General features: G+C 45.0%; 1 protein-coding gene across 1 annotated transcript; it reads right to left on the bottom strand.

Annotated features, from left to right (window-relative positions):
* sema3e (sema domain, immunoglobulin domain (Ig), short basic domain, secreted, (semaphorin) 3E) lies at positions 1 to 19,626 on the bottom strand. Its single transcript, XM_062390792.1, has 17 exons — positions 18,987 to 19,626; positions 10,809 to 10,969; positions 10,534 to 10,593; positions 10,070 to 10,189; positions 6,926 to 7,019; positions 6,575 to 6,691; positions 6,035 to 6,177; positions 5,824 to 5,938; positions 5,505 to 5,574; positions 5,271 to 5,415; positions 4,659 to 4,884; positions 4,404 to 4,495; positions 3,931 to 3,972; positions 3,593 to 3,759; positions 3,169 to 3,236; positions 2,685 to 2,809; positions 1 to 1,917 (listed from the first exon to the last, which is right to left on the bottom strand). The coding sequence occupies exons 1-17, from the start codon at positions 19,102 to 19,104 to the stop codon at positions 1,417 to 1,419; spliced, it is 2,364 nt and encodes a 787-aa protein (XP_062246776.1). The 5' UTR covers positions 19,105 to 19,626; the 3' UTR covers positions 1 to 1,416.
* Between the last annotated feature and the right edge of the window lie 5,016 nt (positions 19,627 to 24,642).

Here is a 24,642-nt window from a genome sequence, read left to right as displayed (position 1 = left end):
AAATGGTCCATCCTTTTTAATGCGAAGTCAGACACAACAAGTCAATTCAGATCTTTGACATTCAAGGACATTGATGAAGGACGATACAAGGTCAAAAACCAAGCAGCTCTTTTTTTTTACCATATAGGAATACAGTAAAGTCAAGAGGGGGTAATATAAAGTGACACAATTAAGAGTTAAATAAGGCACAAAAACATGACAAGACGTGATCCTCCAGGTTCTTATCAGCATAACCACAACTTCCTGTCTGACGTTCCTTCTCTCATCTCGCCGTTGACTGAACGTTCGTGAGGCTGACTCATCAGTTTCGCCGATGACATGCTTGGATGGTCACCATGGCATTTACTTCTCCTTCTTCCTCTGAGGGAAATGCGCTGTTAGCTGTGGTCATTATGAATCCCATCTTCAACACTGGTCCACACAAACGAAAGGGGAGTGGGAACGAAGGGGACAGCAAAGGGTGATAGATGGAAGAAGGAAGAGCCAGTGTGGAGAGACGACTTTCTGAAGCCTGTTATTAGTCACCAGATGTGCAGGCAGAAACAACCCTGAATTTGAGTTAAATGCTATATACAATACGCAAAGAAGTGTTTGGTACATTTGATCACAATTGTAGATGTAAAATGGAATACAAATAACAACAATATTATACACTTTTCATCTACTGTAACAGGTTTAACAAGTGCTTAAATAGGCATAATTAAAGGTAAAACATGCCTATCTCTTAATAGTGGCATTGCAACATCTCTCTGTGTGCATCATTTACACACACCACACACATTGCAGTATCATAAAGCTCAAAGCATTTTTCACTGTACAAAATAAACCAACACTATATTTTCCAGTTTATGACATTTAAACAGCTACGGAACTCAGTGAAAACAAAGAGAAATAAGTTATACCAAAATAAGTTTTAAAGGCCATTGTTTTCTATACAGTTTTCTCTCCTCATAGATACAGTAGGAGTTTGTCATATTTAGCAGTTGACTGAGAGGTGGAGCGGAGGTGGAGCGGAGGTTTGACGGACGTCTGGTGGAGCCAACTCTGTGTGGTTGGTTTCCACAGCTGGGTCGGGGTAGGGTCAGTCCTCTGGGGCTGAGGCATTGTGTTCCGTCTCTTCAGATCAGACGCAACCCAGCTTCTTACAGAGAGAGTCGGTTCCCACCAAACAAAAAAGGCAACAACCCGCTCGAAGTATTGAAAGACAAATGAGGCCACAAGAGCTTGACAATGTGCTACTGTTGTTTTTGTTTCTGCTTTTGTTAAAGCAATGTGAACAATCCTTTACACGGTGTAAACAATGTGAGTCTGACCTTTAGACTGAGAGTGTGTTTGTGTGTGTTTGTGTGTGTTTGTATGTGTGTGTGTGTGTGTGTGTGAGCTTGTGTTTGTGTGTGCAGCCAGTCTCTGTTCTCCTCAGTTGTCCAAAGTGTGCCTGGGCGCTCGGTTGGAGTTCTCCTCCCCCCTCTCTTTCCTTCTCTTCTCGCCACCTGGAGCAGCATACTTCTTTTTGGTCTTTTTACGTTTTTTATCGGTGCACCACACTTTCTCACAGTACTCGGCGACTCTCTGGGCATCCCCGTAGCCAATCAGCTGGAGAAACTCCTTGTACCACTGCCGGGAGTGGTGGCCTGGAGCAGTGGCTGGAGCCAGCACCTTGGGGCCGATGCTGGGGTCCAGTGGGGGGTCAGGGGAGGAGTGGCACCGAGCTGCAGCTTTCTCCCCCTCCTCGCCGCTCGAACTGTGGATCGTGGACTCGACCCTCTCCCCTCTGAGCACGTGCAGAGTGACACGCAATAGAGTGTTGACGTATCCGTGCTCCACAGTCTGGCAAACGTACACGCCGGCGTCGGAGCTTCTCACGTGTAAGAACAGCAGCCCGTGGGAGATCACGATAACCCGCTCATCACCCCGAACCTACGTGGAGGAGAAATGAAAGTAGCTTTTTTTCCTACTCAATGATTAGAGCCATTTCTCCAGTCTAGTGATTCAGGCAGCTGCTGCATTTACTCTTCTCTCAGGAAAGAATTTTAATTAAAAAACCTGCAGAACTAGTTTGGGATAAATCAGGGGACGTGGTTGTACATGAAGAGGTTACGCACTCAATATATTGGATTCAAGTTTGGCCGGGGATTTTTCTATGTGGATGTTAGAGGTTCTCCCTGTGTATGTGTGGGTAGATGATGGATGAATGGATGGATGGATGGATGGATGGATGAATAGATGGATGGATGGATGATACAATATCTCTTTCCGAAGACAATTTCCCCCATATTATAATTACACACAAAAAAACAATTATGTAAATTGCTCACCAATTAGTTTGTCCATTGATCTTATTTAGATAAATGGAATTTCCTTGAGCTCAATTGCACTGAGGTGGTGAAGTTGAACATCAGAAAGCGTTTTATACTCTTATATTACCTCATATTTCTTCTTAATATTTATGTGATTGTCTTGTCTGTTAGTCTATTCTTGGCTGGAGCAACTAATGAATCCCAATTCCCCCCCCCCGGAACAATTACCATTTTGTATTTTAGGTTTTCTGATCACCTCATCGCCACTGTGTTGCTTTCTTTTAATGGTGTATTGTATCTTAACATATCTGTTTATTGCGTAATGTAAATATATTTACTATGTTTACATGTGTGTTTGTGTTGCATGCGTTGCTGCATCTAACTCACCTCACGTCTCCCTTCTCCATTCTGGAAGAACCAGAGGACTTTGGCCTGAAGCGATCGAGGGACACACTCCAGTAAAGTGCTGTTGCTCTGGACACCATAGACCAGCTTCTCCTCGGATCCTTCTCCTAGATACACACAAACACAAACACAAACACAAACACAAACACACACACACACACAAACACACACACACACACACACACATACACACAAACACACACACACACATTATTTAAGGTAGGAAATGCCATGAGCTTCTATTAAACGCAGTGCATTGTGGTACTGCCACAGTCGAGAGATGCTAACCTCCCTCACCTGCAACAATCTTCCCAGTCCATTAGGTCTAGTGCCTCTGGAGAATAGCATCATTTTGTTGCTTTTAAACAGCATTCCCATGACAATTTTGTGATACTAGTAAATATACACCAGCGTGCAACTGCACAAACACACACACACACACTGCTTAGTCATTTTATACCCTCACCATCAATCTGCAGCCCATTGCACAGCTGGACAGCGTTTCCATGGCGAACATCCTGCCGCCTGAATCGTCTGCTGAGATGGGAGAGAGGGAGGCAAAGGGAGAGTGATTTTGAGCACGTGATGAACGAGATGGCTGAAAGGAAAGAGAGGAGGAAAGCAAATGGAGAGAAAGAGGATAAATACAGGAGGGGAAGGTGACCAAGTGCATACTGATACACTGCACTTTGCAGCCATGGCTACCAGGGCCGGTGATAATGACTTGATTAAGCAGCCTCAGAGCACCGTGACATTCGCCGGGGCGAGATGATGGGAGGAAAATGCACCGTTAAACTGCTGATCCACACACACACACAGACACACACAAACACACAAACACACGCACACACGTCTACAGGAAAAATAAAGACTGGTGTGTGTACTGTTACCTCTTGGTGTGGACTCCAGCGGGGTACAGCCGGGAACAGGTGAGACCATCCCAGGCACAGTAGGGGTCTCTGGCCAGACAGCAGTCAGCGCACTCAGAGCCATAGAGGTCACACTGATGCAGTCTGACCTGGGCCACCCCGACCTCCGACCCCACGTAGAGCTGTTGCTGTAGATCCAACGTTATTGGAGTTAAAAGTGCCATATGTTACAGTCACATGTAGGCTACAGTATACTAAGCATATCTAAATGAATTATAGATATGCTGCAATGTTATCATCTTGTGGCTGAACAACAGAACTGCAGGAGAGAACAGTGGAGATTCAAACGCTGCTCTTACCCTTTTAGACGATATTATGATCTCTCTTATTGGTGCCGACGCCTGCAAGTAGAAACGATTTTACGTTGTTAAAAAATGAAGTTCAATCAGTGGTTTTTCATACGTTATAAGAGCACAGTTCTTTGTCTTTTCCAGCTTCCTCTCATGCTCCGGTTCATCCCGAACCAGTTCTTAATTAAAACGCAGATAAATGCAGCCGTTGCATGCAGACCCATTTTCAAAAGTGACTGATCTGTGAAGCATTGATATGTTCAAATCACGCTGAAGATCTCTCAGCAAGCCTGGCTGCACAATCACCCTCCGATGCTTGAACGGAAGCAGATCAGCAATCATTATTCTGCAAGAGAGTCACTCAGGCTGTGTGGAACCGGCAGCAATGAATGTGATATGCATGCAATAAAATGTAGAGCTTGCTTGGCTGCAAAGTCGACTTTCCCTTTCACAGTCGCTACCTAAAAATAGAGATTGCCTACCTTGAAAACTTGCAGCTCCTCCAGCAGCACCTCCTCCATAGTGTCTGTGTCTTTGTTGTAGATGGTGATGACTTTCAACACCACTGAGTCATCTAACGGAAACGAGGCAGAAATGTCACACTGAAGCTTTCGACAAACGTTTTACAGGGAAATCTGAACAATTCTTCTTTATTTTCAACATTATTAATAAATATCAAGTTCAGTACTATGTGTGAATCTTAGTGCAAGAATTATCTACGGCCTTCTTGTGTGTACCGGTGCCGATGTACAGAACGTGGTAGTTTCCGTCCTGGGCCTGGACCCTGTCCACGGCGATCTGGGTCAGTTTCCTCCTGCCCGGCTCCGTCTGCAGCAGCACAGGTTGATGGTGCTGGGGCCGGACGGGACGATACATCACAGGATGAGAACGCACAAACCGCAAAACCTCATCAGGAAACTCCTTGGAGCTGGAGAAGCCACCGCCATTGACTTTACTGGCACACTGGTAGAATAAGAGGGGGTGGAAGAGATAGGAAAAGGAGGAGTAGGGAAAAAGAGAGAGGAAGGTCATTCATCTAGTGGGCCTTATGTAGAATGTAGAAAAAGATGCTTGCTCTGGCATGACTAGCTGAAGTAGTAACAGTGCTGTCACTCCGCTGCTCTACATGCTCTCAGCTATGGCTGGAAAATGTATATAAAGATTTTTATAAATTGATAAAATGTGACATTATCAAGATAAATGTCCCATTGTCATTTCAGTTTAAAGTTTAAAGACTGATTTGTGCTGCCTAGTGAAGGTAAAAAATGATATTGCAGTAATTATTGATATTGTTTTATAGACCAGTCCCTCTGAAAGGACATCCATCATGGACACAATGTGAGACTCACAGATCCAGGTCGAGGGTAGGGGACTCTGTCCTCGTAAGGGCTCCAGCGGTGCTCAGGTCTGTCTCTGTAGGCGAAGGGGCCGTTGAAGGCTGCTCTGATGTCTTCCATGCTGTACACGCACACAGCGTAGCCTTTAAACACCGCACTGCAAGATAAAGTTTGAGTTTGGGGATTTGATCGATGTCAAAGTTGTGGCTGGGAAATGAACAAACACTCAGGGAATCTGCCGCTCACCTTGTTGTGCTGAAGAGGCCAAAGATTTCTGGGTTCTTCCCGTCCTTGTTCTTGAGAACGAACACGTCCTCTGAAAACACAACATGCTGAATTTAGCCTCATGTTAATACACACTTTACAATGTTGTCATCGTATTTTCACTCTAATCGTAGTGGCTGTCCGGCTTGAGGAAACAACAAAATGTTCTGCTTTGACACAGGCTCCCGCTGCTGCAGGTCAGACACACAATGCAACAAAAAGCCTTAATGCCCTATGTTCAGCATCACAAATTGAAAATGTAAACATTCAGTAAGTCCAAAAAACGTCCTGGTAGCCATACCGAGGTCATCGAAGTGAGTGTCAATGCCGTTTTGTCCAGCCACAGAGCAGATGAGACGTGTCTTCAGGAAGGAGCTCCATCTATTCACCAGCATCCTCTGTCCTCCCACGTCGTTCTGAGAGATGAAGGCAGAACCAGGTTATGACTGTTCTGTCAGTCCGCTCGGGCCGCATCATGCCCTGAGACGTTTCTACAGCATCTGCACTCTCACCGCACACACTCGCCCCACGCGGGTGTACACCGCCTTGTTGAGTCCCTCGGCGTCCGCCTCTCGCTCGGTGAAGAAAAAGTAAACCTTGTCATCGTTGCTGTCGTCGTTGTCGGGGATAACGGCTGAGCCCACAAATTTAGGTTCTGTAGCAGGAGCAAATTTGAACAAAAGGCCTGAGGTCAAACATAAAGTCTGTGTGAATGTGCTCTCTTTGTATTTGTTTCATTGCAGGGATTTCTTTAAGGAGAATTGAATATGTGACAACAAATATATTCAATATATTCGATTTATTCATGTGAACCAAACCGCTACAACACTATCACGTTCAATGTATTAAATATTGAAATCTCGGCCGGCATCACATTTTAAAACTCATTTTCGATCAAACTATGATTAAACTACTAGATTTGGACAAATGTAGAAAAATTGAATGTGCACAGCGCCACTATTTTGCCGTCTGTCACCAGATCTACTGTATCTGTTTGCGCTCCCTTGCATTTAAAGCGCGACGTGATCGTTTGTCGCGTAATGCACACCGACCGCTGAGCTGCTGCCTGTCGTCCCGCTCCGTGCGCGTGTACGTCTGGTTGTTCAGTCGACACAAGGCTCCGTCGTTCTCCCAGTAGTCTGTGTACAGGCCTATATACAGCTCCCCTCCTTATGCACACACAGACACACACACAGACACAGTCATGAATAGAAAAACTATCAAAAATACACCCTGCTTCATTTGTGATTAAAATACTGCTATGAGAGATGACCACAAGAGGGCACTGCTGACTCGTTAGAGGTACAACAAAGTCTGCAAACCTCTTCATTGTTGGCAATCAGGTGTTTACAGAGGAATGAAAACATGCATTTCAGCCTCACAGGTGTGCATCTAGCTCTTACTGGAGAGTGCCGACGTGCAGGGACTGTTGGGGTCGAACGGGCAGCGTCCTCTGCCGCTCGTGACACTGTCCTCTTCAAGAGCAAAAAGCCTGTCCTGAGAACAACACAGACACACACAAGGTTTTTTGCATGCAAATATGCCTGATCATGATCTAAATGGCTTTAAGCAGTGTCCAAACGAACCTGCAGGATGTGAGTGGTGGGAAAGAGAGACAGAGGTAAATAAAAAGGATCAGAAAAGTGATGGATGAGAGGGAGGACAGGAGACAAATGAGAGGGGGAGTGATAGATTACCGAAGGAGTGTGAGTGTGTTTTAACAGCGCCGCTCTGCTCTCATATCATACTGAGTTCACTACGTCCTCTGATCTCGCTGGCCCCCGGCACAACAGACACAAACACACACTCACACACACACAAACACACACACACATACACATACACACACACACACACACACGTACACACACACACACACACACGTACACACATGTACACACATACTGTAGAACCACAGCTCTTGTTGTGGGCCACCATCCTGTTTTTAGCTGTCAGAGGATCAGAGAGGAGGTTGTGTGTTGATTTATGAGAAGCCATGGAACCATGCCGTGCTTTAACGGCAGCAGCCCGGTGTATGCCTGCAGCAGAAGTCTGTATCTGGGTTAAACTCATCCATCATCAAATGCGGTCCATCAAAACTACGTGGAAAATAGGTCAAGTTGACCAAATCACTTATGTGTTGTAAACTGATATGTGGAATTATCAGCGTGTCACAAAAATCAAATAGTTTTCCTGTCGTTCACTGATCTGGAGAGGGTTACGCACACATTTATCACATCACGTCTTGGTGACTGCTACTTCCTGTGTATAAAGTCTCTTTGTTCACTGCAGCTCGTACAAAATGCAGCAGCTGGATAGCAAACTGGGGCCAAGAAAACAGACTCACTTCATTGGCAGCCTGTCCTTTAGAATGGATTTTTAGAATTAAGGGCTCTGTCTGGTTTAGGCCCCTCCTTGTATCCCATATCTACTCAGACGTGTTGCCTGAGATCATGAGGCGAAACACAAGTTTTTGCTTAAAACTCAAAAGTGACTGTCCAAGTCATATTAGAGCCCCCAGACGTTGGAACGCCCTAACCATGGAGATAACATCTGCTCAATCACTAACCCGGTTCAAATACCTGAAAATGTTCAAAACATAAAGCTGCTTTTATTATTATAAGCAAATTCCTTTTAAATTCATCTTTATTATATATATCAATATATATTAGGGTTTGTGTTGGTTTGTTTCTCGACATTTAAAAAAGTCCTCTATTATTGTTCCTATAACTTGTACAAATATTTGATCGGTTAGTCATTGGTGGCTGGGTTATGACATTAATATTGTATCACTGTGTAAATATTGTGAAGCTCAGGTCTCGTAGTAATTATAGGTTAGATGTAATCTCCTACCTACGTAAGTATGAAAATGACGTGAGGAAATCGGTTTGAGAGATTAGGTTGCATAAACAGAATGCAAACAGCCGCGGTATTGATCCAGCTTCTCTCACTCTATGAGCATTCCAATGATGTGAGTGATGGCTGTGGTGTGTGGTTCTTGTTTGGAAGGTGTGACCGGCCTGGTCGCTCTACTGGACAAGTGTTGGAATGTAGAGTGGAAACCCTCTCCCCAGCTTTCACTAAGAAGGACACGCCCCCCCCAGACCCGACCAGGGGCCTGCAGCTCCGTGTGGCCGCTCCCTGGCCCCAGACAACTCCCTAGATTTGTCCAGAAAGATGAAAATGAATGAATGTGTATTTTGATTGTCTTTTTGAAGGCAAGGGGGGCTGGAAGCGATCCCAACCGACATTGGGCGAAAGGCGGGTACAGGTCCAACAGTCCATGGCAGTGCTGAAATATGGAGACAAACAATCGTTCACACTCACACCTACGGGGGAGTGAGCCGCCAATTCACCTGAATGCGTTTGGTCTGTGGGAGGAAGCTCCCTCAGAAATCCCACCCAGACACAATGAGAACATGCAAACTCCACATAGATTGACTCCAGCCATGGAATGTCAGGCGACAGTGCTACCCACTGCACCACCGTGCCGCATGTCCCCCAGAACCGAAGTGGTAGAGAAAACGAATAAGCTGGTTTGTGAAGACGGCCAGAAAAAAAAATTGAAGCAATCTCAACTCCAGTATAATCGACCGCCCAAAACGAGACATGAGCTGTGAATAATAATGAGCCAACAATCCTGCTATAGGTCATTGGAATGAAACAACCAAGTGATAATAAATAGTTAACCTGCCGTAAGTTATGAATGCTCATTTGCTACGTTGTGTACCTATCTAGTGCTGTGGCTCAGCGGTAGAGGTCAAGAGCTGCTTCAGGAACAACACCTGGCGTGAAATACCTTTGCAGTATCGTATATACACATTGTCATTGGTCGCTAACCATCAAGGAGCAAAAGAGAAACAAGAAGAGTAACGTTGACAGGCTAAGTCAGAATAATAAGCACACACGTTTTTTTTACTGGCCATAAAATGCACTTAAGATAGTAAAGGTTGCCGACCCCAGCCCCAGACACACCAACGCTGCACAAACACCTCGACAGTTCAGTATATATCGCATTCCGAAGCCTCCACAGCCAGCTGACAAACACATGTGACTCGACCCCATGAAGGCCATTAGTCTTCACTGACATCAACCCCCCCCACAGGAAGCAGCACCTGGCCTGTTCTCCCTGTTTACCTGTTTACTGGTCCAGTCATGGATACAATTGTGTGAGACCATTCTGTCCATCTGAGGAAAACAGTGGCTCAGTGCTTTCTTTTTCACTTTCTGCCATTATCTCCTCCTCACTTCAGTCCTTTTTGGTGAGTGATTAAATTCAACTAGCGTCTTAAGTGTTTTACAAGGAGTCGAGGCTGTACTAACATGTCCGGGTCTTTCTGACCAAAACGTCAAGAAAGGGTGAACAAGGGTCTCGCTGTTTAAAAAGAGAAAGAAAACAATGTGAAATTTGGCTGACTACATTTTTTGCATTTTTTATATTTGTACAAGATAAACAAAAGTCAAGAGTACAGTAAATAAAGAGGAAGGTGAAATTCTCCCATAGTTATTTGAGATATTTACACTATTATCAGTTGACCATAATTTACCTGTCCTGAGTGTCCCACCCTGACCAGGCTGCAGACGGGGTTAAACGCTCCTGTTCCACAGACCAGCAGATGGGTGTGGTTGTACAGCTGCAGGACCTTGATGTAGTTTGCACACTCCAGCTGTTGGAGGAGATGCAAGGATAAAACCGGGGGAGGGTGAAGTTGGGTGCGTAAAATGTTGTGAGTGAGAATTTGAGGCTACACAGGGACAGACATCGGGCGGTTATGGCACCATTAATAACAATATTTCAGGTTAAAGAGAGGTTAATGTGTAGTCGGATATATAAATCAGTCCGTATTGACAGTATCTATCTTTACAATCTATAGTCTATGTATGACAAATTAATTATACAGTTTATACAAGTTCTAAGTCAATGCGTATATTATCATCTGGGAATTTTTGCTTTACCCTGCAGCCAAACTTACAATGATCTGTTGAAGTCACATAGTTCTAAGTCTCTTACCTTTTCTCTCCCCTTCATCAAACACTCCTCTATCTGAGAGTCCGTGCTGGCCCACTGGATCTGAAAGACGATACATGTTCACAATGACGTTTCAATCTAAATAATAAAGTATTTTGGACATGCATAGTTAAAAGTTTGTGTCAAAGATTTGAGGAGCATTTGAGGGAAATGACTGCATAGCTCAAATAATCTTGCTGGGTTCTTATGCCTCTATGAACAACTGCTTTATACTCAACACCGGCCCATGAACACACACATGCACGTGACAGGCCTACCTCTCTGTGGTGTGTGTTAACCTGGTCCAGACTGAGGGAGAAGAGAGTATTCCTGGCCCCCACATACAGCCTCTCGTGGCCCTCGTCCAGCATCATGGTGTGGGGCTGCAGAGACGCTCCATGTGCCTGGAACACCCAGGTCCTGTTCAGCTGCCAGAGCTCTGCACAGACGACACACACACAGATAGAAGATTAAATATAAAGATACATCGATAGATAAGGTGTGTGGATGGATGGATAAGTACATACTTTAGACCGCCAACCTCTATTTTGTTGCGATAAAGAAAGATTAGTATTGCTATTATTGAAAGTTGAAAGCTAGATAACAAGAGCAGAAAAGTGAGTGGTCAGTGCTCAACATAGATTTATCTGGTTGTCATTTCACATGCTGCATCTGAGTTTGCCTCCTGCCTGTACCGACCAGCAACGATCTAACCTGAACCAAACCCCTCCCTCCAGGGATTTCCGACTGCTCCAGGCAGTAACCTGTGTCTGCTTCCCGATCGCTTCCATTGCCAAGGGCACATTGCAACACGTTTTTGATCCAGCGCTTTCCCAAGAGAACAGAGAGGAGCGACAGGTTATCCTTCCATCGCAACCTCATGTGGCACCATCGCCTCCAGAGCTGCTTCTGTACGCCATTGGCTTCAGCGTAGACCCACAATGCATCCCTTTTTACCTCATCACTCAAAGTTTGTATGCTAACCCTGATCCAGTTTAACTGGGAAGACACTGGCAACCATGAAGGTTTTAGCAGACAGAAGAAGAAGGATACGATGAAAAAGAAGAAGTCTCTTTATCAGCCATTAGTGGGAGATCAGCAGCCGCAGCCTGTCAGTCGTGCTTTGGGTGATTTTACTTTTAAAAGAAAGCAGCGGACTGTGACAGAGCCGTCGTTTCTAATATAAACTCCAACTCAACGATGCAATCACACGGCTTTGAAATTATCTTGTTCTAATCCACCGTAGAATCGCAGATGATTTGCTCGCTCGCTCGCTGGCACACACACACACACACACACACACACACACACACACACACACACACACACACACACACAAACACCAAGTTTCACCCGCCTGATTGAACCTGACAGGCTGCTCCCCTGTACCTGTGCTCTGTGAGCTGCTGGAGAGCAGGGTTGAGGGTGAAGGATTTTTAAGTGCAGCAACCCCAGCAGCGTGCACTTCCTCTGGGCCTAGTCGGGCTGAAAGGCCTTTCATTAACACATGGCCGAGTCCGAGCTGGTGTCATTGTAAAATAACAAAGGGGGCTCTGGTGTGCGTTAGCAAAAGGTTCTTGAGACCTTTTGAAAGACAGATTTAAACAGACAAGTCGAGCAGCACACAGGCTGCCTCCACTTTACCCTGTGCAAGCACAAATCTTCAACAAACCCCCTTTCTTTGGATTATGGGGGGGGACTGGTAACTCTCCTCTATTTAATACTATGTCATCCTAACCTCAGATGGTGTTGAGGTGTCTCTTCATGCTGGGGGTTGCGTGGGGTAATCATGAGGTTTGTTTTTTCTACATTCTGTGTATTCTTAGTGATACTCGAGCTCCCAAAGTGAAAGAGTTCGTCCCATTTCCCGAGATTACTCATTGCAACAGCATGCGCTGTGCGGAAGGTTGCATTTGTTTAAAATGGGATTAGGTATCCACAGTGGAGTGGGCGACATGTGTACATTTAGCTGCTGTTAAGGTTTCTTTGCCGGGAGACAAGCGACTGTTTGTTTGAGAAGTGCTGGCTCACGGGCTGGTTTTGGGTGGCAGAGAGGGGATGTGGCACTGGTGCTCTGCCAGGGCTCAGACATACTTCCTGCAATTATCTAATCCACACATTCAACACGCTCTCTCTCTCTCTCACACACACACACTGTCTCGCTGCCTCCCCACAGTTCCCTCTGTGTTAAGCCGACATTAGATCAAGAACAGTCCTTTCAAACATTCCTTCTCCAGATTTTCATCAAGTTGCTCCCGATCAGTCAAATCTGCTCCCACTTATTTAAAAGACAGACCCAGACGTCTTCTTAAAGCGACTGAGTAACAAGCTTTTTACTCCTCTCTGTAATAATGATGAGAGGCAGCTGATTTACCTTGGTGTGTTGTATGTTCACAAACACACAAACACAGCTCTGTCACACACAAACACAGCTGTGTGGAGAAAACTATACCATAATTAGCAATGGAGGAAGTGCGAAAAGATTTAACTGAAGTACAAGTACGAACAAAGACTTAAGTACATGTGTTTAAGTACTGTATTAACTTTTCTACTCGAGTAAAATTAAGTACTTGGTTTTAAATGTACTTAAAGTATTGAAAGTAAAAGTAATTGATGAGTGTATAGAGTATTCCCCTAATGCATTGCTCTACTACATCATGTGGGTGAGTCTCCTCTGGATCCATCTTAGGAGTTTCTTCCTCACCAGTTATGATTAATGGACCAATTACTGCGATTGATTACTTTAAAAAATATAAAAACAGTGTGAACATGCAACACAATCATAGAAAGTACAGATATCTGTTGATATATGATGGAGAGTAAAAGCAAAAGTATACCGGATACCCGATACATGGAAAACATACAGTGACTGTAAGTAAATGTACTTTATTACACCCCCCCCACTGACCATAAACACCAGAAAGAAAGAAAGAAAGAAAGAAAGAAAGAAAGAAAGAAAGAAAGTACAACAGAAAAAAAGACAGCGAGAAAGAAGTGATGATAAACAATAATCAGGTTCATAATAAGGAACGTGTTGATTACAGAGTTGGTGAGAAACAGTCGGTGAATCTCCCGGTAACACTCTGAGAGATGCTTCAATGCTCTTTCATAGGTTTGTCCTCTGTCATTACCAGTACCAGACAGATCCAACCACTGCTCAGACTGATGAGGGGAAAGAGGGGATTTCCGTATTTCCCCTTCTCTCTCCAGGTTTCTTCCCCCCATCTGCAGCCAGCGAGGAATCCTTAGCCCCCAGCTGCAGGGGGGGTTTCTCCACCAGCCAACGGAGCCAGGGAGACACTAAGCCCCACCGTGATCCCACTTCAAATGGAAACTGGGAGGAAAAGGACTCTCCCTAGACAGAGTTTCATCGTCTGTCTGAGTTGTGATGAGATGCCTGAGATGATTTGGTGAAGTGAAATCCAAATCGACTTTGCGATCTCCTATTTATGCGCGTTTGGAATCCAAAATGTTCTTGTCCCAGGGAGAACAGTATGTGTTTGCGGTGTGTGTCTGTGTGTTTGTGCGTGTGGAGTAGCAACCTACTTTTGATTATAGGTCTCTTTTCAGCGTGTGTGTGTGTGTGTGTGGGGGGGGGGGGGGGGGGGTGGCGGAGATGAATGCACCTCGGAGATCATAAAAACAATCCTCAGGAAACTGAAAAACACAAATTAAACTTGCTTCTATCATTTGAACCGCTGCCAGTTCCAAGCATGCATTTTCAGTTAGGGATGAAAACCGATGCCATACAGGCAGGCTCGTATTTCAAGAGACATAAGCCTTTACGTTCACTTGTTGAGTAATGGAATTTGTGTTGGAGCCGAAAGGAAGAATTATTGGAGTGAGTTAAAGAGGACAAGAAGAAGGAGGGAGGTTGTTCTTCCTCCCCGTGCTGCCGGGGCACTTAGTGCAGGCCCGGGGAGCTCTCGGGGGTGGGGTCGGGAGCTGGAGAATTGGGGTGTTATCCCATTGTCGGTGTATGGCCTTGTGGATTTGAGCCGTCTTGTGTGAGGGGGTATGATGTCACTCAGCAAAATGAAAGCCACATGGTGTATTCGAGGAGGATTAACGGAGAGAGAGGGAGAAACAGAGAAACAGAGAAAGCCAAGTGTGTTTCTCTGTTAGTGTAAATCAGGAAGATACCCGAAAAGTGACAGCTTACATTTTCTGTTCAGATCCGGTGATACACGGAGGACATAGTGCCCATGAGCAATTGCCACTAAGTTCTCAGTCATTAATTTAAAAATAATATGAATTCTATTATACTCTATATTGTCATTGTTCTTATTATTAGTTGCTGTGGGATTTGAGTTTTTGATCAAATGTTTCTCTTTCGATTATTATGAGGAGCTCTGTTAGTTTTTAGGCTTTGCATCTGGATGTCATGATTTCCCCTTGCACTTATTTGTTACTTGAATTGAATATCTATAATAACTTCAGAAATTGAAATATTACACAAAACAATACACATAACAATTTTCCTTTTTTTTTTTAAATGTGTTATTCCATTTATTTCCTCTGAAGATTGATTCCAGATGAAGGGATTTCCTCTAGGTTCATTCTCTGTCCCCTAAAGTGGAATAAAGGAAGACAAGCTTTGCTTTTAACTGCCGGCCCACAATAAACAAAATCCCCTCGGTATTTTTGTGTCTTGAAGTGCTCACTGCACTTGTCATCCTTCATCCTTCTCTTTCCCTCTCCCCCCCTCTTGTAATATCTTTTTTGCGACATAGTCTCTAAAGACTGGAACAATCTTCTTTTTTTTCCCTTGGTGCCTGCTCTACTTTTCCCGTCACAAAGTGAACTCATCTCCTCTCCCCAGTCCCTTTACTGGGAAAAGGTCAGAGAGGATATTAGACTTTCACCAGCTGCCTTCCCCTCTGGACATCTCATTAATGAACTCGAGAGCACACTCATAACACAATGGGAGAGAAAAGGACGCTGGGATGTACACGGATAAAACGAGAAAGTGCGAGAGAGAGAGAGAGCGAGAGAGAGAGAGAGAGAGAGAGAGAGAGAGAGAGAGATGGAGGTGAGTGTAGGAGGAGGGCAGGGGGTTGAAATAATAATATTTATCTTTCCTTCGCTGGCAATTTGCAGTGATCTAATAAAAGGCATACAAACCATCCTATGACCAGTGTGGTAGATGTTAATCACACATTAAGACTAAAAGACATTTACTCCTCACAAGCTTTAAAAAGTCCTCTCATTTGATCCCAGACTGGCTCAACATCAGGTCACAGCGGTATCCCCCGTCCAAACACTCGGAATAAAGTCCCCAACAGCCACATCTTTTCAAAGCTGTAAAATATATAGAGGGTTTCATCCTGTCTGTAAAGGCAGGTCTGAAATTACAGCTCAAAAGGGGGGTTTCATACAACTGTAATTACTACCTGAGTAATCCCTGTGTTCACACGTGCATATACCTCACCTCCCTTTTTTGCTTGAATCACACAATTTCCCAGTGTGGGCTGAAAGAAAAGAGATGTCGACAGAATTGAGCGACCGGTGTGTTTGCGCAGCTTCATGTGCACACGTGTGTTCTCATTCGTTCAGTCTTAGCAGCTATGTGGCTCATCAACAAGTCATTTCTTTTGGCTCTTTTCTAAATGAGTATGGCTTTTAAGTAAACTCGTCCTGGTCAGACTAAATAAAAATGTTATTACTGTGAAAAGGTCAAGTTTTCTTCCAGCTGTTTGCACAATTTTATTTGACTCCTTGCCTTCAATCAGACACGTTGTCAGAAGAAACAAGCCTCTCTGCATTAATGACATGTCGACACGTGTAATTTACCAGGAATGTGAGAAACAGTTTTAGGACAGTTTTAAGAAAATGTTTTGCAAAGAGAAGCCGAAGCTCTTTACCTCCTACATCTATAAAGTCTTAAAAATGATATGTTGCTGTTTTCTTCCCCTTTGATGCCACTGTGCCATGGCAGCTCCGGACAGGTTTTATGAGGGAGGGGTCAAAGTGTCCAAAACCAGAGTTGCTGAATTGAAATGAATTGACATGAAGGAATTAACATGAACTGGCAGTCCCAGCGCAGCCTCACCTTCAGAAATATGCACAAAGACAACTGAATTATGGCGGACTGGGCAGACATGCATGATGAAAGCGCTGCAGAGGAGTCAAAATAACTCTCAGCCTGCCCTGACCCTGACGCAGGCTGACGGCACAATGGCTTCATTAGCAGGAGAATTGATGGTTGTCTTAAATGAAGTAGTGATTTCCCTCCACAGGCCTGAAGGTTTGAAAGAAGCTGCTGCCAAGATCCCCTGGACCATGCAGATCCAAATCTCACGGATCTGTTTCCTAGGGTACGGTACATTTCTGTGGTGAAAGCATCTCCCAGCAGGACACGTCTGCCTGTAATAGTCAAGGATTTAGGGATTGGCTCAAAGTCCAAGAAACTGAGGTGTATTATTGGCTGTGCATAGGCTTGTGTCTTTGGAAGCTGTTCAGACAAAGATTAGCGTCATTTCTATGCAAAGACGGTCAAGACTGTGATCGTAACCCAATCTTCACTTCATGAGATTTAAGCAAAAATATAAAAATAAACATTTTGGAACCGAGTTAATTGAGGGTGTAAGAACAAAGATGACTGGGATGAAAGTGAGTCTAATTAGGAACAAATCTTCAGTGGTCCAGAAGTCTAGACAAGAAGATGGGCAACAGATGAAAGACCGAGTGAATGATAATTTCACACTCACTTCAAAGCCTGCAGTGATCTATACTGCACTAAGGTCTTCTCCACACACGTGATGGTGTGCCCAGAGGGATTCAATCCCAGAAACCAAGAGAAAGGTGATCTGTCTTTTTTTTTCCTCTTTTGAGACCTTTATTGATCCCACACTTGGAATCTTCCCATCGGATCAGAAGCAGGTTAAAAATATGTCAGGGCTAATATTATTTTCAGCCTCGCATTATCAATATCTCGCTCAGAATAGAGAATCCAGTTTTTCCATCCTGCTTTGATACCAGATGTTGTGGTAATATTTTTGTAGTCCTAAGGGTGAATAGTAGAAACCACATCCCACTCCCCTCCAGCTCCCTGAACTGCATCCAAGTCATCGGGGCGTGAAGTATTCACACGATTCCACCTGTGTGTGTCTGTGTGTGTATACTGTATGCATGAGTCTGTGGGAATTTCAGGGAGTGCGCAAAAATCCCTGGCAGAGCCCATGAGGCTTGTATTAGCAGTTAGATGGTTTTCATTCCATAATGATAGGATCCAACTGCAGTCTTTTTTCACAGTGCCGTGTGCTAGCCACAACATGTATCAGAGGAGAGAGAGAGAGAGAGAGCGAGAGAGAGAGAGAGAGGGGGGGGGGGGAGCCGTGGGACGTCAATCACAGCAACAGCTTCACCCCGAGGCTCTAACTGAATTGCGTGATGTATGGAAGTTTCAATCATGACAGCTATTTTATGACAAAGCACATTATAACTCACCTGCTCATGTTAGCTGATGTATGAGCTTTGATTTTATTAATGGCCCGTAGTCCCCGTTCTTTTAGTTTTTCCTGAGCTCAGCATTCAATTTAATTTGTTTTCCCCTTCCCATCACTTTTCACCGTAGGCACTTTTTTTTTCTGACTGACAAATATGACTGGCATAAATGAGACATTCATTAAAGCAGCAAAGCTCCCTCGCAGAGATGCAACAGATGAACCAGACCTGTCAGCTCTCATAACAGACCCACAGCTATAGTGACCATCCAAATTCCACACCTATATTCAACCATGGCTAACAGGCTTATAAGGACTCGTTGCTGTAAGGACCAAAGAAACTGTGTGAGGACCAAAAAGCAGCAGCACGAGTTTCACCTCCAGAGATAAAACCCTCATTATTGTCCGAGAGATATGCGGCATACTGGTGCCATCCATATCACACACTCCCACACACGTAAACAGGCATATTTTTATTTTCTCTCGCAGACACATGCACGGTCTTCTCTGGGCCTCCATCATTCCACCGCTATGGCCTGACAGTAAGCCGTAGCCGGAGGACCAAAAGAAATTACGTGGATGCTCCCTGGACATCGAGAGCCAGTGAAAAAAATACCTGACAAGCAGAAGTCGTGCCTCCTGAGTTCAACCCTGCATGGGGACTTTTTTGTTTTTATCTTATTTACATTATCTTATTGTATTATCTTAATTACATGGTCATCATGACTTCCAACTTTATTTTACTCACTCACAGAGGATGCTTCATTTCTCATCACTGAATGGATTTCCTTCTGCGCTGTTGAACCTCTGCTATTCTCTATCTGCACTGAAGCCACTCAACAGATTGTTTTGACTGAGGCTGCACTGATGGTTCCAGTCAGCTTAACAGAGCGTGCTGCATCAGCTGAAGGCTTCTTCGCCCAGTGCAACACAATAGAGCATTCGGGTTGGTGCAGCACAATCCTCTGTTGCCAAAGTGGATTAAAGGCGATTGCAAAAACACATTCTTACCGGTGTGGGAGAGCCGTATCCTCGGGTAGAGGCTGTGGGCTGTGTGAGCCGTGCCCGGCAGAAGGACACACAGCAGCATCAGTGTCAGATACACGGTCCTTACGCACTCTTCCATCATTAGTGAGACACACGCTCCCCGCCCGTCTACAGGGAAAACATGTAGGTCCACTCAGCAGGAGGCGCAAAGTCTATAAGAGGAGACAATCCCACAGGTCTTTGTGAGTTCTTTGATGAGAGAGCGAGTCTCATGAGTCCACTTGGAGGCAACAATCCATTTTCTGATGATCACAACAGTGTGGATCAACTATAGACGTGGCTCTGCAGCTTCTATACAGCCTCTGCCTTCCCCTATAGCAGACTGCTGAGAGCTGCATCCACCCACAGCCTCAGTGGACAGGCTACTGCTCGGGCTACTCTCCTTGTTTGGTCTCAGTAACCAGGGAGAAGAGAAGTCCAGTTGCTACATTCACGCCGCAGTGCCCACTGCTCTCTGTCCATATGTCAGTCCGTCTGCCTGATTGTCTGTCTGTATGCCCGAGCTCAGACGTGATCAAATATGAATATAAAATAAAAAAAAAAAGGAACTCAGTGAATCCAGCAAAGATGTTTGAGGAGCTGATTTCCAAAACCTCAGTGTGGTTTGGTTGTCGCAGGCAAGGAAAGCAGGAAGGCAGGGCTGGAGCTACTGTGTCTCCAGGCTGCGTTCCTCCTCTTGTGTCCACTGGAACCAGTCACCCTCTGGACAGGAGCCCAGGAGAAGGCAGGAGGAGTGGGGAGAGGGGAGGAGTGTGGGGGGGAGCCTCGTGCCTGGCGTGCAGTCTCTCTGCTCTGAGGAAGAAAGTGAAGCTCAGGCTCCCAAACTCTGCTCACGCTCCGACAGTCAGGGAGGATCCCAACCTCAGCTCAGACCTCAGTGAGTCAGTTAAGATGCTCTCTACCACAGCTACTGATCTGGGCAGAGGCCAACTGCCACAGTGTGTGTGTGTGTGAGTGTGTGTGTGTGAGGAGACGCCTGTGTGTGAGTGGTTGGTTAGTGTGGGGAGTGTGTATGAGCTTGCTGAAAATTGCCTGCTCCTTCGTCTCAGATTGTCTTGAGGTGTCTCTTGCCCTCCCAAGTAGACAGGCGTGAGACCCTCCCTGGCTCTCCCCTGAGAAATACTGCCGCTCCTGTCACTCCACAGACCACCCCTCACCTCTCCTCCTCTCCCCTCACCCTCCTCCTTTTTTTCCCTCTTCTCTTTGCTCCTATACCGCTGCTGCATTAACGTGGACCCCAGCCAAGGTTTTCAGCCTCTTAACTCTTCCACTTCTTTCATTTTCGGTCATTGCCCTCTTGTTTGTGTGTGTGTCTCCATGTGGATAGTCATTATCACTGTTACCATGGATTTTCATACAAGGTTTCTTTCATGGTGAATTCTTTCTTCCCTCTGCTCATATTATCTCTCCTTCTGTTTATCTGTCTCGCCATCTTTCACACCTCAGCTCTGTAAAACCCAGTTATTAACTTGTCCTTGTCCGGCAATTTATCGTTTGAAGGTTCAGGCCAGGCTTTCAGTCTGTCTGAGCAATGAGTTTGTTTCTGGTCTATTTTTCCCAGTTGTTTACCTGCATTAGCATTAGCACACTTATTCAGGTATTGTATTGTGTAACATGTTGAGCTCTTTGACACACAGTCTTGTGCCGTGTCTCTGCAGTCTTTTGATTTGTCTCAAGGTCGGCAGCTTTCTGAATGCGACCGACAAACACACGTTCACATGCACACATTCGAATAAAATGTCATGCAACAGGATTCGTTATTGAATTTGCACGTATCCCTCAGGAGAGTCCCACAGGCATCCAGTTACTGATGCACGGCTCTTTGCACGGCCCTTTGTAATACATCTGTTTCTCAGTCTCTCTCTCATGGCAGTGTGGTGACACCAACATTATGTCATACTGAGAGAATTCCAAACAATTTGATTTCTAATGCTCTCTAAATTTGTGTCTGCACAATGGGATATATATATTTTTTTAGTTTTCGTTTTGGAATTAATAAGATTGTTGCATATTGGTCCCTATATTTTGATCAACCACAAAAATAAAAAATCATATTCCAACATGACAAACTCATCCAAAGGCAAAGCAAAGCAGTAGAGCAGAATAAAAAGGATGAACAAAACAAAGGTGGGACATGAGAGGGATATGCATAGTGTGAATATCAATCTAAATATATACCCATCGCCAAATGTCAAGCCTATAAATTAAGATATATACAGAATTCGAAAGTGATTGCATTAAGCTGTAGCAGCTGCATCCCCCCCCCCATCCCCATCCCCCTGCACCACCCCGGGATCTGATGACTCCAACTCCCACGTTGCACCTGTTCCCCGCCAGAACAGGAGGACTTTGTGTGTGCGGAGGTCTCGTAACACACACTATCCGTGTTATCCCAGTGCCACGGTGCAATTATAGACCCTCATCTGTTGTTGAGAGTGAAACAACTGTCAGCTTCCTGGGCGCCGACGCTCTCCGGCTTGACGGTGACACACATTTCCATCAGTCTGAACCTCGGCAATTAATGTGAGAGCGGACGCCGGAAGATTTTCTTAATCCACCAGCTCAGATGGATAGGTGTTTAAAAGAGGCTAATGCACTCGGGCCCTTTGGGCGCAGCATCCACTCACTCGCGCCCGGCTCCTCCGTGACCGACAGCAGCTCCACTTCCTTCTCCCTCTTTAATGGCAGTAATCAGTCAGAGATCTGCCTCATACCGCAAAAGGCAAGAGGAACAACTCTCCACCTCTCCACTCCTCGCTCCCCAACAGCCCGTTCTCTCACTCTGTCACCGCTTCGCTCCCATTCTCTTGATTTGTGTTACACTCTCAGCCCCTGATGTCTCCATTAGCACGATTCCCTTTGTGCTCTGGCTCGTGCCAAGGCCCCTCCCATGCAGCATTTCCTCACACGGTAACGTTCCTGTCCACTTCCGTTTGAATTCTGCCATCTTACGTGTGTTCCTGGGATTCCACCTATTCCTGGAATTTGTATGCAGCACGAAGAGCACTGTGAAGAAACTACTACAATATCGTGCTCGGATTTCAAGGCAACATTCATGGTCACGTTGCCTGTCATCCAATCCTAAATGGCTCCTTTCTTCGGCAGCTGCTCGAGGAAGCCCGGATGTGTGAAACGACCGTTTGATTGAGTGCTGATGTCTAGTGTTTGTTTGAATAGGCCATGTCCAAACGTCTGGCGGCATATCTTCCATGCTCTCTGAGCACCCAAAATATTTTCATTCATGTTAATGCCGTGTCAATATCCGCCCTGTTCGGCAAGAGCCTCTCTCTCTACTCCCCACAACACACACTGTTTATGTCCATGCAAGTATCTGGAACTGTGTGCATTCATCTGCATTATGTTACTGTGTAAGAGACAGAATGACTTTAAGACAAACTATGCTTGTATGTGCCAATATGCATGAAAGTGTGTGTATGTAAGTGTGTTTATGTTAGTGTGCATATCCACCTCTGACTGCCTGCAGGGTTTCCCTCTGCTAGAGAGAGAGGTCAGGCCTCTGGTGTCCCGCTGCAAGAGAAGGGGTGCTCTGAGGATCCAGTGTTTCAGAGCCTCAAGAGATACTCCAACCGTTTACACAGGTGGCTATCATATGGTGACTGAAGATTGTCCCCCTGGCGCGCGCGCACACACACACACACACACGCACACACACACACACACACACACACACACACACACACACACAAACACACACACACAAACTCATGGAGAGACTTTGAATGAGAGACTCAGAATTTGAAGGCGGGTAGCAGTACTTGTGTCCTTGCTAATGACCCCGTGATTATTGTTCATCGCTCGTGTTTTTGCATAAAATCTCACCAAGACACACAGAATGATCCCACTTCTGAAATTCACAGCCTCTGCCAGACAGCTCAAGTTGCATTGTGTGGCACAGCACGCAGAGAGAGAGAGTGGATGATCACCACAGATAAACAAACCAGGAGAGAGGCAGGCGGCGGAGATGTAGAGCTGCACTGACTGAGAAGCCAGGCGTGTTATGGTTGGCATAGCTGCGTCTGCTCATAGTGTGAACATTATGGTATAAACCCACTGTGCTCACCTTAGCACATCAGAATTCATACATAACGCCACGACCTCTCACATATGTCTGCAGCCGCTGTAAGTGGAAAGACTTCTGTATATATTCAGTTGCGCTCCATTTGCTAGCATCTCCCCTAACGAGTGCTGGGAACCATCAGGTGAGACCGTAAGTGGGTGAACGTCTCACATGAGTGTCCAGGGCACCAAAGCGTGGTAAATAGATTTCCCCTCCGCCGAATACAAAAGACCAGGATGTGTCATTCAATTGCGGTCGGCCTCAGAACTGCTATGTGGCCACCATTTTGGCTTCCTGTAATTGAGCTCCCAGGACATATTTCTTAGTTATAGGGTAAGTATTGGGAAACCCAGGGTTTGCATTCACAGATGGTGAAGAGGAGGAATGGGTTACACCTCTTGTGTGATATGTGGAGGTGACCATCTGGCCTCATGTGTTCTTGTCCATCATCATGGCAACCGTCACACAATCTACAGGTGTGTGTTCGTGGGGGTGTATCCTGCATGATGCATGTCCTGTTGGAGCTTACGGGTGAATACTGGCTTTTGTTCGCACATGTGCAGAAGAAGACAAATCCAGCTGAGGTGGAATCCCCCAAAGCATTGTCATTTGTCACGTTCCCTCTGTGACATGTCCGAATTGATGTTGCAAAAACAAGACCACTTGAAAAGTTTTGTCTTTCTTTTGAATGTCGTGTGTGACTCTGTCTATACATTTGTCACAAAGAGAAAACATTTGAGAGAACGTTGACAAACGAAGACTAAACATCTGCCCATATCATCGTAACTGCTTATCTCAACCGCCACTCTGTGATTTACGTAGGGTAAGATACACTTCGTTTAGCAGTGAAACTAAAACACAAGGGTGGATACTTTTTTACATTTTATTAGTTTATATGATACCTTTAGTTTCAAGTAAAATGTTTCCCTGTTAAAAAATACACGTTCTCTGTGTGGATGTAAAAGTAACCGGTGCTCTTCAGTGTGTGTGACTACAGAGTTCCCATGTTTCTCCTGAAACCTCTGTGTTTATGAAATATGAATGGAATGAAAAGCACATGTGTATTTAATCAGATTACTGCCTTGCTACTTCAAGGTAGGCCCCCCATGAGCTGCAGCTTCAAGGGAAATGTTGTTTCACTTTATATCTGCCTCCAACTCCTCGGGGGGTTCTGGTTTTTGAATCTTGACGTTGATTTGCTCAAATAATCAGTTGAAAAAACACGGAGATGCTATAAAGGGACACTTATACCTCCACCAAGGCAGATTGGCTACTTGAACACCTTATTGCATATACATGTGGTGCGTCCGACATAAGCTGGAAGTTCAGAAATGTTTTGCAGCTGTTTAAATTAAACACAGACAAAATATCCATTCCCGATACAGTTGAATAGAACGTTTGTTATCGTACAGTAACTCAATAAAGATCAACTCTACGAGTTCTACTGATGTCTGATTTGAAAATTAAAATAAATATTGTTTCTTGAGAAATTCACAAACCTGTTTAAGTAAGTAATAGGTACAATGAAGGACGACACTTCAG

Source organism: Platichthys flesus, chromosome 6 (genome assembly GCF_949316205.1).
Source record: "Platichthys flesus chromosome 6, fPlaFle2.1, whole genome shotgun sequence".
Lineage (NCBI taxonomy): Eukaryota > Metazoa > Chordata > Actinopteri > Pleuronectiformes > Pleuronectidae > Platichthys > Platichthys flesus.
Note: the sequence above shows the minus strand (reverse complement) of the source record. Positions and strands in the feature narration are given on the sequence as shown.

What these genes read in the sequence shown, in the direction of transcription:
- sema3e (XM_062390792.1), bottom strand. Translation starts at nt 19,104, where the DNA reads ATGATGGAAGAGTGCGTAAGGACCGTGTATCTGACACTGATGCTGCTG. An exon ending in TTAACACACACCACAGAGAG is followed by an intron (nt 10,594 to 10,808) that starts GTAGGCCTGTCA and finishes ATCGTCTTTCAG; the next exon opens with ATCCAGTGGGCCAGCACGGA. An exon ending in CAATGGGCTGCAGATTGATG is followed by an intron (nt 2,810 to 3,168) that starts GTGAGGGTATAA and finishes GTGTGTATCTAG; the next exon opens with GAGAAGGATCCGAGGAGAAG.